General features: G+C 40.7%; 1 protein-coding gene across 4 annotated transcripts in view; it reads left to right on the top strand.

Moving 5' to 3' along the window:
• Window positions 1–3,686: 3,686 nt before the first annotated feature.
• Gne (glucosamine (UDP-N-acetyl)-2-epimerase/N-acetylmannosamine kinase) overlaps window positions 3,687–14,168 on the top strand; it is a 50,720-nt gene continuing 40,238 nt past the window's right edge. Inside the window, exons 1-2 of one of the 4 annotated variants that reach the window (XM_010619366.3) lie at window positions 12,850–12,956; window positions 13,064–13,174. Coding sequence is in view for 1 of the 4 variants with exons in the window: in XM_010619365.3 (XP_010617667.1) it covers window positions 3,850–3,900 (51 nt within the window). In the remaining 3 variants the exon portion in view is untranslated. Of the gene's footprint in view, window positions 3,901–12,849; window positions 12,957–13,063; window positions 13,175–14,168 lie in introns of those variants that run through there. The other 3 variants (XM_033758958.1, XM_010619365.3, XM_019206804.2) reach the window with 3 other exon arrangements.

Raw genomic sequence — 14,168 nt, 5'->3', positions numbered from 1 at the left:
TTAAAAAAAGATATAGGGCCGGGGATTTAGCTCGGTGGTTCTGCCGCCTGCCTCGCGAGCACAAGGACCAGAGTTCAATCCCCGGTTACCAAAAAATAGAAAAGATATAGCAGCCATAGAATTGTGACACTGATATATATACATTTGCAGTATATATGTAGGACAGATAACAAGAAGTGTGATTGATAAATCCCAAAATATGCACATTTAAACTACTAAAATCCTGACAGCCAAGTATCATGGCACATGCCTGGAATCCCAGTACTTGGGAGGCTGAGGCAGGAGGATTGCCGTGAGTCTGAGGACAGCCTGGGCTCTTTAGTGAGTTCAAGAAAAGCCTAAACTAAAAAGGGAGAACTTGTCTCAATCAATCAATCAATTCTTATAGTTGTTGCCTAATCTCTGTTCTTCTTCCTTTGCCTTTTCCCCCTCTATAAGCTTATTTATTTATTGCAATGTGGGGGATTGAACTCTGGAGCACTCTCTTACTGGGCTACATCCCCATCATTTTATTTTTTAAGGCAGCATCTGGCTAAGTTGCCCAACTGGCCTTAAACTTGTGACCTTCCTTCCTCAGACTCCTAAGTAATTGGGATTATAGTCACACTTTGCAGTTCATTTATTTGTATCATATATTTGTAGAAACTCTTTTTTTTTTTTTTTGGTACCAGGGATCAAACTTGGGTCCTTGCACTTGTGAGGCAGGCGGCAGAACCACTGCCTCAGGAACACCCCTGGCCCTTTGGAAACTCTTTATAGTCATTAAACTTAGAGTTATTATATGTGTACAAATATTCTTTTTTCCTTTGTTTGGCAAGTATTTTCCTGTTTTTCACTATGAGGAGTTTTAAATTTCTATTTAATAAAATCAGTTTTTCCTTAAGCCTTTTGCATCTTTCCCACCATTATAAATGCCCTGTATTTTCTTCTTCATACATTATAAAGTATATATTTATTTATACTGCTATAATACTTCTATACTATAATGTACACATTATACTTTATAGTGTAGATCTTTCAACCAATTTCTTGAACAATTTAATCTTTATTTTAGTTAATCAATTTAATTTAATTTATCGATTTATTTATGACTGGAGATTGAACACAGGGCCTCCATACTAAGCTACATCTCCAGCCCTTTTTTATTTTTTATTTTGAGACAGGATATCACTAAGTAGCTAATTTACCCAAGCTGGGCTCAAACTGCAATCCACCTCCCTCAGCCTACTGGAGTGCTGGTATTGCAGGTGTGTACCTCTATACCTGGCTGTGGACTTCATTTCTGAGTACAGTATGAAGTATGCATTCACAGTATTTTCTGTTATGGATCTTTTATTGTCTCATAACCAACTATTTTTTTTTACTAATCTTTCATTTTCTTCCTTTTGAGAAATTGTGTTTGTTTTTAAGACAGGGTCTTGCTATGTAGTTTAGGCTGGCTTTGAACTCACTAGGTAGCCCAGGTTGGCCTCAAATTCATGGTGATCCTCCTGCCTCAGTTTCCCACGTCTTGAGATCACAGGAATGCACCACCACACCTGGCAAGAATTCTACCATTATCATATACTAAACTCATTTGAGTGCATGGGTCAGTTTGGGGATTCTATTCTGTTTCATTAATGTATTTGTTTATTACTACTGCAATGCTGCATTGTTCAATTACTGTGGTTTTACAGATGAAGTATCTGATAGAGAAGTTCTCCACTTTATTTCTTGAACTTTGCTTGCTTCTTTGTTATTTTTGTTCTCTTTCTATTTCATAAAATGTGAGAATTTCATGCTACTTTAAAAATTTTGTGAAATATAAAAAAATTTTTTGTAAAATTTTATACTAGGACTACCTTGGATTTATGATTTGTGAGAATCAATATCTTTTTCCTCTAGGACATAGAATGTACATTTACTAAAATCTTCTAATAAAGTTTTATAGTTTTTTTCTATATAAGTTTTACACATTTTGAATCAGGCTAATTCTGAGGTATTCTATTGTCTTTGTGTTTTTATGAATGAGATCTTTTCTGTTACCTTTTTCATTAATTATTACTGGCAATTTTTAATACCTAGTTAACTTAATAAACAACCACTAATCGAAAGATCTATTTAAATTGAACCCCTTGGCGGGGCTGGAGGTAGCTCAGTGACGGAGTGCTGTCCAGCAGGTGTGAGGCCTTGTGCTCAATACCCAGTAAGGGATGGGAGGAATCTCTTGGGATTACTTAGGTAGGTAGTCTTGCAATCTAGAAATAGCATGGTTTTAATTCTTTCTAATATTTACTTACATCATATATTTGTCTCATCATATTGGTGTGAATCTTTAATGTGAATAGTGATGGCGATAGTGTGAGAATATTTTTGTTTCACTATCACGTGAAATATTTACTATAGATTTTGATAATTTTTCTTTATTGAACTAAGATTCCTGATACCCCATGGGACAAAAAGGTCTTGTACATTTTATGTTTATTTAGTTAGGTTATTTTGAGGCAAGGGTTTGCCCGTGTAGTCCAGGCTGGCCTTGAACTCACTACATGGCCCAGGCTGGCCTCAAAGTCATGATCCTCCTCCCAGGCGTGGTGGCACTTGCCTGTAATTGCAGCACTCTGCAGGCAGAGGTGGAAGGGCTACTGTGAGTGCAAAGCCAGCCTAGGGTACACAATGAGTTCAAGGTCAGCCTGAACTGCACAGTGAGATCCTTTCTCAAAAACAAACAAAAAAAAGTTATGATCCTCCTCCAGCCTTAGGCTCCTGGGTGTTGGGATTACAGGAATGAGCCACCTGTCTGGGCTCAGAAAGGGATTTTGCTTTTTTAGTGTTTTAAAAATCAGAAATGATGTCACAAATGCCTTTTCAGAATCTAATTTATATAGTTCTTCCTTTTGGATAAAGGGATTTTCTAAAACTGAACCAGCCTTATTGTGGTTCATCGTTTGGTCATTAAGCATTATCCTTGCCATATATTGTTAATGGCCTGTTTTATTTGGGATTTTCAAACTCTGTTTTATACAACTTCAGTCTCTGACAGCTTCTGCTAGTTGAGTAAAATGTGCTGGTTTGTTCTTGTCTGTATGCTTCCCATCTCAGTCATTTGTTTTTAAAAATGAAAGTTACCTCTTCTTAAAAGTGGATTACTTTTTGTTATAGTTTTACTTATGTGGAATGTAAAGTTGTGTGACTGGTAGATAAGTGTGCAAATGAACGTAGGGTTGTATCTGAGAACAGGTGGATCATCAGCCAATATTCCTTGTCACCTATCTGGCTTTGGAAGCCCCAAACACCAAAAACAAGGTGTATCTTTTAGAAAATGTAGCATGTTTTCTATCCTAATATAGCTCAGGTAAAATGCAGCAATATTGATTTTCCTTTAATTTCATGAAATTAAAGGTTCTAAGTACTGTATCTTGAGGTCTGTAGTTATTAAGGAAGCTTTAAAAAAAAACCCAGTTAAATCTCTTTCTCTGCTTAATGTGTCAATAAATATTTTGAATGTTCATTAGTGGTCTGTGAAAAGGACTACTGAGATTTTGATCATGGATTTTTTTTTTGTTTTTATATTCAGAAACTCAGAAGGAAAATTTTCTAGTGGAAGAAAAAAACTCACTGGGTAAATGATACATTAAAACCAGGGAAGTAACGCTCGGGTGCCAATTGTCCTTTTTCAAGGCACTGTCAAGGAACACAGGAAGCATTCAGAGCCACAGTTTTTCCTTCCTTTTCAGAGAGGCGGGGCTTAAAATTGTCTAGAATTCAGATGCTTATTAATGACTGCTCCGTGGCAACTAAGCCAAAAGGACAAGCAGCTGCTCTGCCCTTTAATTCAAACCACACCGGACACAAAGCTTGTGCTACGAGATGGAAGCCAACGTGTATCTTCCCAAGGAATTGTGCTACCTAGGACCCCATGTAAGTAATGGAACTTACATAGAGCTTTGTAATTGGCATTGCTATCAGGAAAGGGGGATTACAAGGAGGAAGAGAAAAGCTTTGTTTTTAAGTCTATCAGATCCAGTATTTTTTAGATGTCTTTTTTTTTTTTAATTGCTAACTCAGGTTAGTCATACTACTGTTGCTATTTCTTTCTCAGTTGTGCATTTTTAAAGTGAAAGCCTTAAGTAAACTCTTTTCTCCAGATTTTTGATGCTTTCATTAGATAAACTGTGTTATTTTTTAATCCCCTGCTTTAAAAACAGTTTATATTCAAAAGGTACCACAATGTTTAGTGTAACTATTTTTTCTTTGGTTTTGAAACATGGCATGTAGGGCTACCTGTTTATATCTCCTTTTCCCTGCTTATTTAACTGACCACATGGAAAATAGGTACATAACTCTGAGTTAATTAGTATTTAAGCCAAAATGGAAGAAAATTTCCCTATGTCTAAATATAGTTTATTTAACCTAAGTACTTATGGAGGTTAATGGATATCCTGATGTTTTAAGAAATCGTCACAATTCAAGTACACAGTTTAGTTTAAAGATCATCTGCAATTAAGAAATGGATTATCAGAACTTTTCAATCAGATAATGTCATTCCTAAACTATTTTCCACATAGTTTGCTTCTAGCTATTTTAGTTATGCAGTAACAGAACTAATTTCAGTTTGCTTTTTAAAATGATAATATATTATTTTTAAGTGTCTCAAATTTAAATTCAAGGTCAGATTTCTGAACTTCTAAGTTTTTTGGGTTTTTTTTTTCCTTTTTTCTGGACATGTCTTCAGTGAAATTTACTAAGAAATCATTGTCTCTAGTCACAAAGGTGCCAGTTACTCTGAGTAATTTCTCCACCTATTTTTCATATGACTGACTTTAAAACTGTGGCTCGAATATACCATTTCATTCAGCTGCTTAATGTGTGGTGGTTTCTATGACCACATCAACTCTGAAATTCTCTATGGGGTCTAGTCACTTAATTCAGTTATATTTTCCAATATTCCTCAACGAAACATTTCTCCTGTCAGCCCGGACTTTATGCAGTTCTCATTCTCAATATTTTTTTCTTTATTGTTTTCAATTACACTGTATCCTCCCACAGTAATATTCTCTCTTAAAATTCAAAATGGATAGGATTTCAGAGCATACTGAATGTGAGAAGAAAAGGGCAGGGAGAAGTCAAAGATGTCTTCCTGGGTGGATGATAGTATCATTCTCTGAGAATCAGAACAGAAGAGAAAGCCTAGGAGTATGGGAAGAAGGAACCTTTAAACAAGTTGATCTGAAGGGCCTGCAGGGCACCTCCAAATAGAATTGTCCTATAAAAAGTTGATTACTGAGTTTGGGCTGAGAAGAGTGGGCCATAGATTCAGATTTAAGCATAATTTTAAATGATTGTTAAACCATAACAAGTGAATGAGGTCAAGCTAGGGGAATACTAAAATGAGATATAAGACAAGTTTGGGAAATAACAACATTTTACATAGAGGTTTGAGGAAATATAGCAGCCAAAGAGGTTGGAGGTAGACAGGAAATCAAGTGTTTTGGAAACCCAGGAAGTAAAATGTTTCAAGAACGAGGCAGTGACCAACAGTATAAAGAACGGGTTAAGTGAAGAGAAACGGCAGAAAAGAGGCGTGTGTGGGCAGTTGGAACAAGGGAGCCAGAAGAGAAAACACAGCCAGACAAACATCACTGAACGTTTAACATAATGTACAAGAGACTGGAGTCCCTGGGCTTCCGCAGAAACTTACACCTTATACAATTTGATAATGTCTGAGAATCTTATTGTCTAAAGCTTACACAACTACTATGTGCAAGATATACCTGTTCCTGGGTACCCCACCCCACCAAAGGTACTAAGATATGTGGGTGCTCAAGTTCCTCATATAAAATGGCATCATATTTGTACACATCACATTTGCATACTTTCTGTATACTTTAAATCATCTCTAGATTACTTGTAACATTTAATATAATATAAAGGCTATGTGAATAGTTGTTATACTGTATTATTTAGGGAATAACAAAAAAGAAGAAAGCCCTGTACATTTCAGTACAAATGCATGATTTTTTCTGAATATTTTGATTTAGTTGCTTGAATCCACAGATGCAGAACCTGCAGGTAAAATAGGCTAATTATACTATAGAAGAGTTCTAAACTGACTAAAAATAAGAATATTGCAAATTGGTAACCAGGGACCAAAAAAAAAAAAAAAATCCAAGGAAATGGATAGAATAAAAAATGTAGTTGGGTGCCTTGGGCTAAGAGTGAGTATGCAATTTTTGTTTTTGTTCTTGTTTTGTTTTTTTGGTTTTTTGAGACAGAGTCTCACTATGTGGTTGAGACTGACCTGAAACTCATTGTGTAGCCCAGGCTGGTTGCGAACTCACAGTGATCCTCCTGCCTCAGCCTCCAGAGTGCTGGGATTATAGATGTGCACCACCACACCCAGCTTGTTTTTGTTGTTTTTAAACTGGGGATTGAACCTAACGTCTTCACACTGAGCTGCAACCCCAGCTCCCTTCCCTACTTCTAAATTTCTTAATCTTTTTATTTTTTTGGTACTGGGGATTGAACTCAGGTCTTTGTGCTTGTGAGGCAGGTGGCAGAACCACTGAGCTACATCCCTGGCCCTAGTTTTTAATCTTGAGACTGGGTCTTGCTAAATCACTAACTTGTCCAGCCTGGATTCAAACTTTCCATCCTCCTGTCTCAGCCTCCCACTGTGCTGGGATTTCAGGCTTGTTGCACCATGCTTGGCTTCTCCAGAGTGCTGCAAATTCATATGCAAAATTAGAGCTCAAATCTTCTCATGTGTTCCAACTTATGCCCAAGTGCACTTCTCTGCTATTTCATACAACAGCATCACCAGTTGCTTGAAGCAGAAACCTTAGTCATTCTCTTTCATAACCCTGCCGCAGTTATCTGTGCTTCAACATTGTTTGTTCTCTTTTGACATTCTTTGGGCTCTCTTAATTCCCATTGATATTACCAGTTCCTGAAATCTTATTCCTGACTGTGCCACTTCCTCCTGGACCCAACCCACCATCCATACTTCTAATTAAGCAAGTTTGATCCTGATTAAAAGCACCCGATTTCAGTGAGAAAGTCTGATCTTAACATGACACCATACAGAGCACCCCTTCTGCATAACTTAACTACTCTTGCTTTATTGTAAAGACTGAACAGCACTATTGTACCACGATCGTAAGTGTAGATGTTGGAGGATGGTCTGTGAGGGAAGCTGAACACAAGAGATCCGGGCTAGCCATAAAGAGAAGAATAGAGATGGCAATGGATCTTTGGTAGATTGCGTAGTTCTCCTGTGACTCAGCGTTTGTTTTTGGTACCGGGGATTGAACTCGGGTCCTTGCACTTGCAAGGCAGGCAGTGGAACCACTGAGCTAAATCCCCTGCCCTGGCTCGACATTTATTGACTGTTTCTTGATGATTCACGGAACAGTCAGACAAACATACCTACTGTAGAGTTTTTGTTGCAAAAAAGGAATTAATGACCTGATTTTTTTAAGGAATTTATGACCTGATTAAAGAAATAGGTCACATGTAATGAAGTGACTAATATGACTGGTTTTTTGATTCCTTGTATTATATCAGATGTATAACTTTATAGTCAAATATAATATATATTCAAAGATACCACATAATTAATAATAAATACTTAAGCCAAGTGCTCTAGGAATTCAAAGGAGGAATTTTGGGAGTGTTCAGATTGTATTTCAGAACAGAAGGTTGAAACCTGAGCATAAGTAGCAGAGATAAGAAATAGCCTTCTGTGAGGAATGATACAAACAATGGCAGAGAGGAAATGTTCAAGACACAATGATGTGGGTAGGGGAATGATGTTGGTGAAATCAGTGAGAGATCAGGTTCCTTAAGTGGCAAACTTGAGACACAGGAATAATTCATCCAGCAGAGGAAAAGGCACCACTGGTTTTTCTTTCTTTCCTTTTTGTTTTCTTGTTTTGTTTTGGTTTGGTTTTTGAGACAGGGTCTTGCTATATAGTTCAGCCTGGATTGAACTCACAGCAACCCTCCTGCTTCAGCCTCCTGAGTGCTGAGATTAGAGGCATGTACCACCTTGCCTGGCCTGGTTTTTCTTAAGTGAAGAAATACTTGATGAAAGCAGTCTTTTAAGGAGATTGCAGAGCCAGTTAGAAGAGCAGGGCAGTGGGGAGTGAACAGCAAGTAGAAACAGTAATCTAGGTCTTCGATGCCATATATGTAATGTAACTGATTTTTTTGCAACAAAAACTCTACATTAAATATATACATTGACTATAAATAAATCTTGATTTTTAGGTTTATAAAATAATTGGAAAAACAAAAATCTCAGAATTAAGGAAATACAATGATACAGAAGACCTAAACAAAGACTGTAGGAATGTAAAGGGAAAAACAGATGCAAGAAACTTTTTGAAGAATTTGGTAGATTGGGTGTTATGAGTCAGAGAGAGTGGACATTAAAATTCAACTGTGTGACTTTGAGTGTGAATGAAAGCATGACAGGGCAGTACCAGTAAAAGCAATAGGGAAGCCAGGAGGGAAAATGTGAACTAAGTTTTCTGTAGGTGCAGAGTTTGAGGTGTGGACCTGGAGCTGGGAGGAAAGGTCAGGCTGGAACAAGTATCTAAGGAATTACTTCCATGGAAATCAAAGTAGAAGACTTAAGAATGAGAGAAATTCTGGCTGGGTGTCGTGCCACACTCCTGTAATCCCAGCACTCAGGAGGCTGAGGCAGGAGGATCACTGAGAGTGCGAGTTTGAGGCTGACCTGCGCTCTACAGTGAGTTCAAGACAAGTCTGAACTACATAGTGAGACCCTGTCTCAAAAAAACAAAACAACATGAACAAACAAAAGGAGAGCGAATATAATTCTGTTAGATGGTATATGTAGAGAACGAAGGGCAGCATAATCATCAATGCTCACATTCAGGAGGAGGAAGGGGTGTAGGGAAGAAAAACAAATAATTTGAAAGTAGAGCTAGATTCATTCAAGAATAGGGGCATGAAAGATTTGAGAACAGAGAGGCTGAGGCCTTATATTCATGATTAGGCTTTGTAGATGTTAATTATGTATATCTCTCTAGACGTGTCTTAAGCATTTCTGTAGGGTGATATTGTTTTGCGATGGGGTCTTGCTATGTTACTCAGGTTGGTTTTGAACACTTGGGCTCAAGAGAATCTCCTGCCTCAGCCTTCTGAGTAGCTGGGACTACAGGTATGTGCCGGGCAGGTACAGGTATGTGTACCTTGCTTTATGTAGGTATTAAAAAGCCTACTTGGGTATTCCCAAGGAATATCCACATGGGACCCCTCAGTCGTTAGCTGTATGCTGAGGACCAAATGTGGATGATTACTCAGCTTCAGGAGTTTTGGACAAGTACCTTGGTTATTTCCTTAGCTTATGTTAGGATATCATGCAATTTTTCCAAAGGCCTGTTGCTGGTATTGAGTGCTGTTGATCCTTTTATAATGTTGAAAAGAATATACCTCCTGTGAAACTTTTAACAAGCGCCTATTTTAGAACATAATTGCGCTGATCCAACTTTTTATAACAGAATTGAAGTTAAAGGCAAACTAGTTTTTAACACTTTTCCAATCCTTCTGGAATAGTTGTGCCAATTAAACTTTCTGAACTTCTATTAGGGATGATTGTGTGCTCTCTGGCTTACGTCATTTCCCTAACAACCAGACAATAAAGTAATTTATCTCATAGTCCATACAGAAATAATATATTTTAAAATCCCAATAAAGGACAATATTTCACAAAAAACAAACACAAAGTTGTATTTATTTATACCTTTATTCTACATTTGGGAAAGATAACATGGAGATAGCTCACCACCATAGGTGCTCTAAGAAGCTGACTAGGGCTGGCTGGGCTTAGTAGCACAAACCCATAACCCCAGCAATTTTGGGTGGCTGAGGCAGGAGGATCAATAGTTGAAGTTCTGGGCTGGGGTTGTAGCTCAGTGGCACTGCGCCTGCTTCCCAAGTGCAAGGTCCTGAGTTTGATCCCCAGTGTGTGTGTGTGTGCGTGTGTGTTCAAGTCCCATCTGGGTGACTTAGTAAGATTCAGTCTAAAAAATAGGGATGGGGTGGGGGGATGTAACTCAATGTGAAGGCGCCTGGGTTCAACCCCAGTACTCAGAAAGAAGCGGGGGAAGGAAGGAAGGAAGAAAGAAAAGAAAGAGAGGAGAGGGAAGGAAGGAGGGAGGGAGGAAGGAGATGGGAAAGGAAGGGAAGGGAAGAAGAAAGGAAGCCAGCGATCTAGTTGGGTGGCGTGATAAAATTATAATAATTGGGACTATGAATACTGATTAAATGCTCTAAAATATGAACTTCAAAAGGTCTCTCTTCCAGTCTTGAATATTTTAATCAGTGCATTTGTGAACACATCTTTTATCCTCCTGTTCTTGTGAGCCAGAAGGTGATACATACAGTTCTGGATGTGACTGAATTATTTTAGCCAATGTAACTTATTATTATTTGTTTTTGTACTGGGGATTGAACTTGGGTTCTTACACTTGTGAGGCAGGCAGTGGAACCACTGAGCTAAATCCTCAGCCCTGGCCAATGTAATCTTAATCCTTAAATGTTTTTTTCCTAGAGGAAAAGTCTTTCTTCTCCTATATGGTATAGCCTCATAGGGCTACTCAGTGTGATAGAAGCAAGTCTGTCATGAGGAGGCTGTAAACAATCTGACCTACACAGTGGTATCTGGATTGTAAGGTGTGTTTGACCTCTACACACTAGAAACCCTGACAATTAAGTGTTGTGGCTGAGGTACAAAGCAGGGCGATGGGAACAGTTAAAGGAGATTTTTATTAAACAGAACTATCCAACTTAGTACGGCAATTGGATGCTTTTATTTTTATTTATTTATTTATTTGCATGTCTTGATTGATTACTCAGGGCAGAAATGGCAAATAAATCACACTATCTCTGCTCCCCTTCCATCCTAAGCAAACGGCAGACATTAAAGTACTCTTTCCCATCAAACTCTTCCTCAGTCATTTTCGCCATAGCTCTCTAGGCAACCATTATCAATGAGTTGGAGTTTGGGATTAAAATACAGCTACAGCTGGAAAGTCTCCCTAACTTACAGCCTCTGATTGCAAGGAACAGGGCATCCTAAGACCGAGAGGATTTACTTTAAATTGATTGAAACTAGAAAAGTGTTCAGATGCAGGACAAGACAGGTACTAGATGCTTTTGCATTGGCCCATCTGTCTCCCCTGTGACAGCACAGGTGTATCTATGTGTCTGAGGTGCTCCTCTCACATCCACATGGCCAATGCTTTGTATTTGCTCCTCCCCAAATGCTCCAGAGAACTAGTTTAACACACTTAGTTGATTACCATTTTATTAATTAACTAACCATAGCTTTGGTGCCAGTTTTTTTCTTGGATTATGGATAGGAAGCTCTTAAGTAGGCAGCCCATGAACACTGGTAATTTTTTTTCCCTTTTAGCCTTTTTATCTTGTGAAAATTCAAAATTCAACGTCTGCTTAGGTATTTTACATTTCAGTACAATTTTTTTTAAAAAAACCTTGTTTAAATTGGTATCGTTTTCTTTTTTTAGAAGTATAATTTCTTTGTTCCCTTTTCAATGCTGGGGATCAACCCCCAGGGCCTTGCACATGTGAGGCAAGCACTTTAGCTCTGAGCTAAACGCCCAGCCCACATTTTATTTTTTTGAAAGCTGTATTTAACTAGCAGATCAGGAGAATGCTGTCCACATTTATATTTTATTTTAATGAAGTTATATTTAAAAATCTCTCAGGACTTTGATGTAATTCAGATATTTCAGCTAGATAACAAAAGTGGTATGTGTATTCTTAACCAATGGAACAGCTTACCCAAAAAATGATGACCGAGATCAAGCCGATACAGGTTTCTGTCATAATGTGTAAGGACTGGCCTTAGGCATTTCTGCTTTCTGTGCTTTGGTCTCCTTATCTATAAAATGGGGGGTGACAGAATGTATATCTTAAGGTTGTTATAAGTAATGAATGAATGTCGATCAAATGTTTAGAGTAGTAGACAACTAATACATAGGTAGAATTTACAGACTGGCAGAGTATAATAATTAAATCCAAGTAACCGCCAAAAAATATTCCCAAAGTGACCAGATGAGCATCTCTCAGGAATGCTGAAGAAACATCTCCTTCTTTGATGAGAAGGTGTGATTGGATACTCTCATAAATTACAGCAGGGCATGGTGGCGCACACCTGTAATCCCAGCACTCCGGAGGCTGAGGCAGGAGGATCGCTGAGTTTGAGACCAGCCTGGGGCTACATAGTGAGTTCCAGGTCAGTCTCAACTACATAGTGAGACCCTGTCTCAAAACAAAAGCAAACAAACAAACAAACAAAAGAACATCAAAATTCATCAGCAGCTATGCCAACCCTGTCCTGCCGTGCCTTCCTGGACCTCCCTGGGCCTTGGAATTTACTAGGGGTTTCTTGCAGCGGAAGTCGAAGCTAACCTGCCTGCAACACTGGGCTACCTCCTCATCATTTGAGCCGTCTAGCAGACGCGGCCAGGGGAGGCGAGGCTTAACTCCAGGCACAGCTCCCGGCCTGACCCGCGGCAAGACAGTATTGCTCTGGTGTTGGTCTATGAAATGACTGAGGGAATCGAAAACCTAAGAAATGCCAACGTGGGTGTAAGGCCAAAGCTCTCCCTTGGGAAGACGTGTCTCCGGGGAGTGGGGGCAGACCGCCTCAGGTGGCAAAATAAATTAGCAAGCAACTCCCGGCAGGGGCGGGGACGCCACACAGACGGAAGACTTCCCCCGCCGGGAAACTGACCTCCAGAAAACCGGGGGAGGCGGTGGAGTGGGATAGAAACGAGCCAATCAAGAGCACCCTTTCTGGTGACGTCACGGCGCGTTCGCTGATTCGGCGCTCGGGGTGGGTGCGGAGGGGCGTGCGAGGTCCACAGCCTGGGTCGAGCGACGAGTCATCGCCCACGAGCCCCGGGAGCGGAAGCCTTGGGGTAACTGGCTGGCGCCCGGCCTTTCCAGCGCTCTGTTGTGCTCTCGGCCACCAAGTGCGGCGGCAGCGGGCGGCGGCAGTACGAGCCCCGGGAGCGGAAGCCTTGGGGTAACTGGCTGGCGCCCGGCCTTTCCAGCGCTCTGTTGTGCTCTCGGCCACCAAGTGCGGCGGCAGCGGCGGCGGCGGCAGCGCAGGAGGAAGCCTCTTGACCCGCACTTGGTGAGAGCCGCGCGTCTGCTGGGGACATGGGAGAGCATCCTGCCGGACCATGGGGCCTCCTCCTCCCATCCCAGTTCCCCTCCCTGCACCCCGCAGCCTCGTTCTGCGCCGCACCCACAGGCTGGCATCCCGAGCCAGGCCTCACCTGTGGCCGGCGGACCGCAACATGGCAGGTTGCCGGTGTAGCAGACCCGCTCGGCGCGAGTAGGGCCAGAGGGAGGCCTGGCTCGGCTCCAGCCCCACGGGCGGTGCTGCCCTGCGAGGAGAGGCAGTGAGTGTCGCGTCACGCGGCGGCGAGGAAAGGTAGAGAGAGATGCGTGGCACGCGTTGCTCTGGGTGTAAATGCTGCACTGAAGGATGGTCTGGAAGGCCTCGCCCGGGTCTGCCTTGAACTTCGGCTTCCTCGACATCTGATGGGTGGTGATGTCGCTGCCCAGCCCTGAGCACACTTGTAAAAATGTTCAGAGCAAGAGGAAATGTGCTTTGCTCCGCTGATAGGCACTGGTGAGGTACAGCTTATCATTTCACTTAACTGGTAAACCCAAGGAGTTCTGAAAGAAGTCAAACCGAATAAAAGCTCAGGAATAGGGTTCTGGGCTTCGGACTTCTTTATATAGCCCTTTTGTTCTTATTGCAGTGAGTCTCATCTCTCCCTATAGAGCAGGATAATAAGACACCGTTACAGGAACTCAGCTCCCAGAGTGCACCGTATGGTTGAGGAACACGGATGAGAAGACTTTCTAGATAGCCTCTTGTGACTTTTCAGTTATGTTTATTTAGTTATCTGAGGTAGGGTCTTACTATGTAGTTCAGGCTGGTCTCGGACTTGGGGCAGCCCACCTGCCTCAGCCTTCTGAGTGTTGGGATTACAGACGTGCACCAAACCTGATGACTTTTTCATTTTTAAATCATGTGAATATACTGCCTAATCAAGAAATAAGTTAAATTGAATTTAAAAATCCTCCCCTGCCTTGGGTTCAGTCACCAGTACCCA

Source organism: Fukomys damarensis, unplaced genomic scaffold (assembly GCF_012274545.1).
Source record: "Fukomys damarensis isolate Sample0158 unplaced genomic scaffold, DMR_v1.0_HiC HiC_scaffold_36, whole genome shotgun sequence".
Lineage (NCBI taxonomy): Eukaryota > Metazoa > Chordata > Mammalia > Rodentia > Bathyergidae > Fukomys > Fukomys damarensis.
The sequence above is the reverse complement of the archived record's forward strand: the minus strand, read 5'-3'. Positions and strand labels throughout refer to the sequence as shown.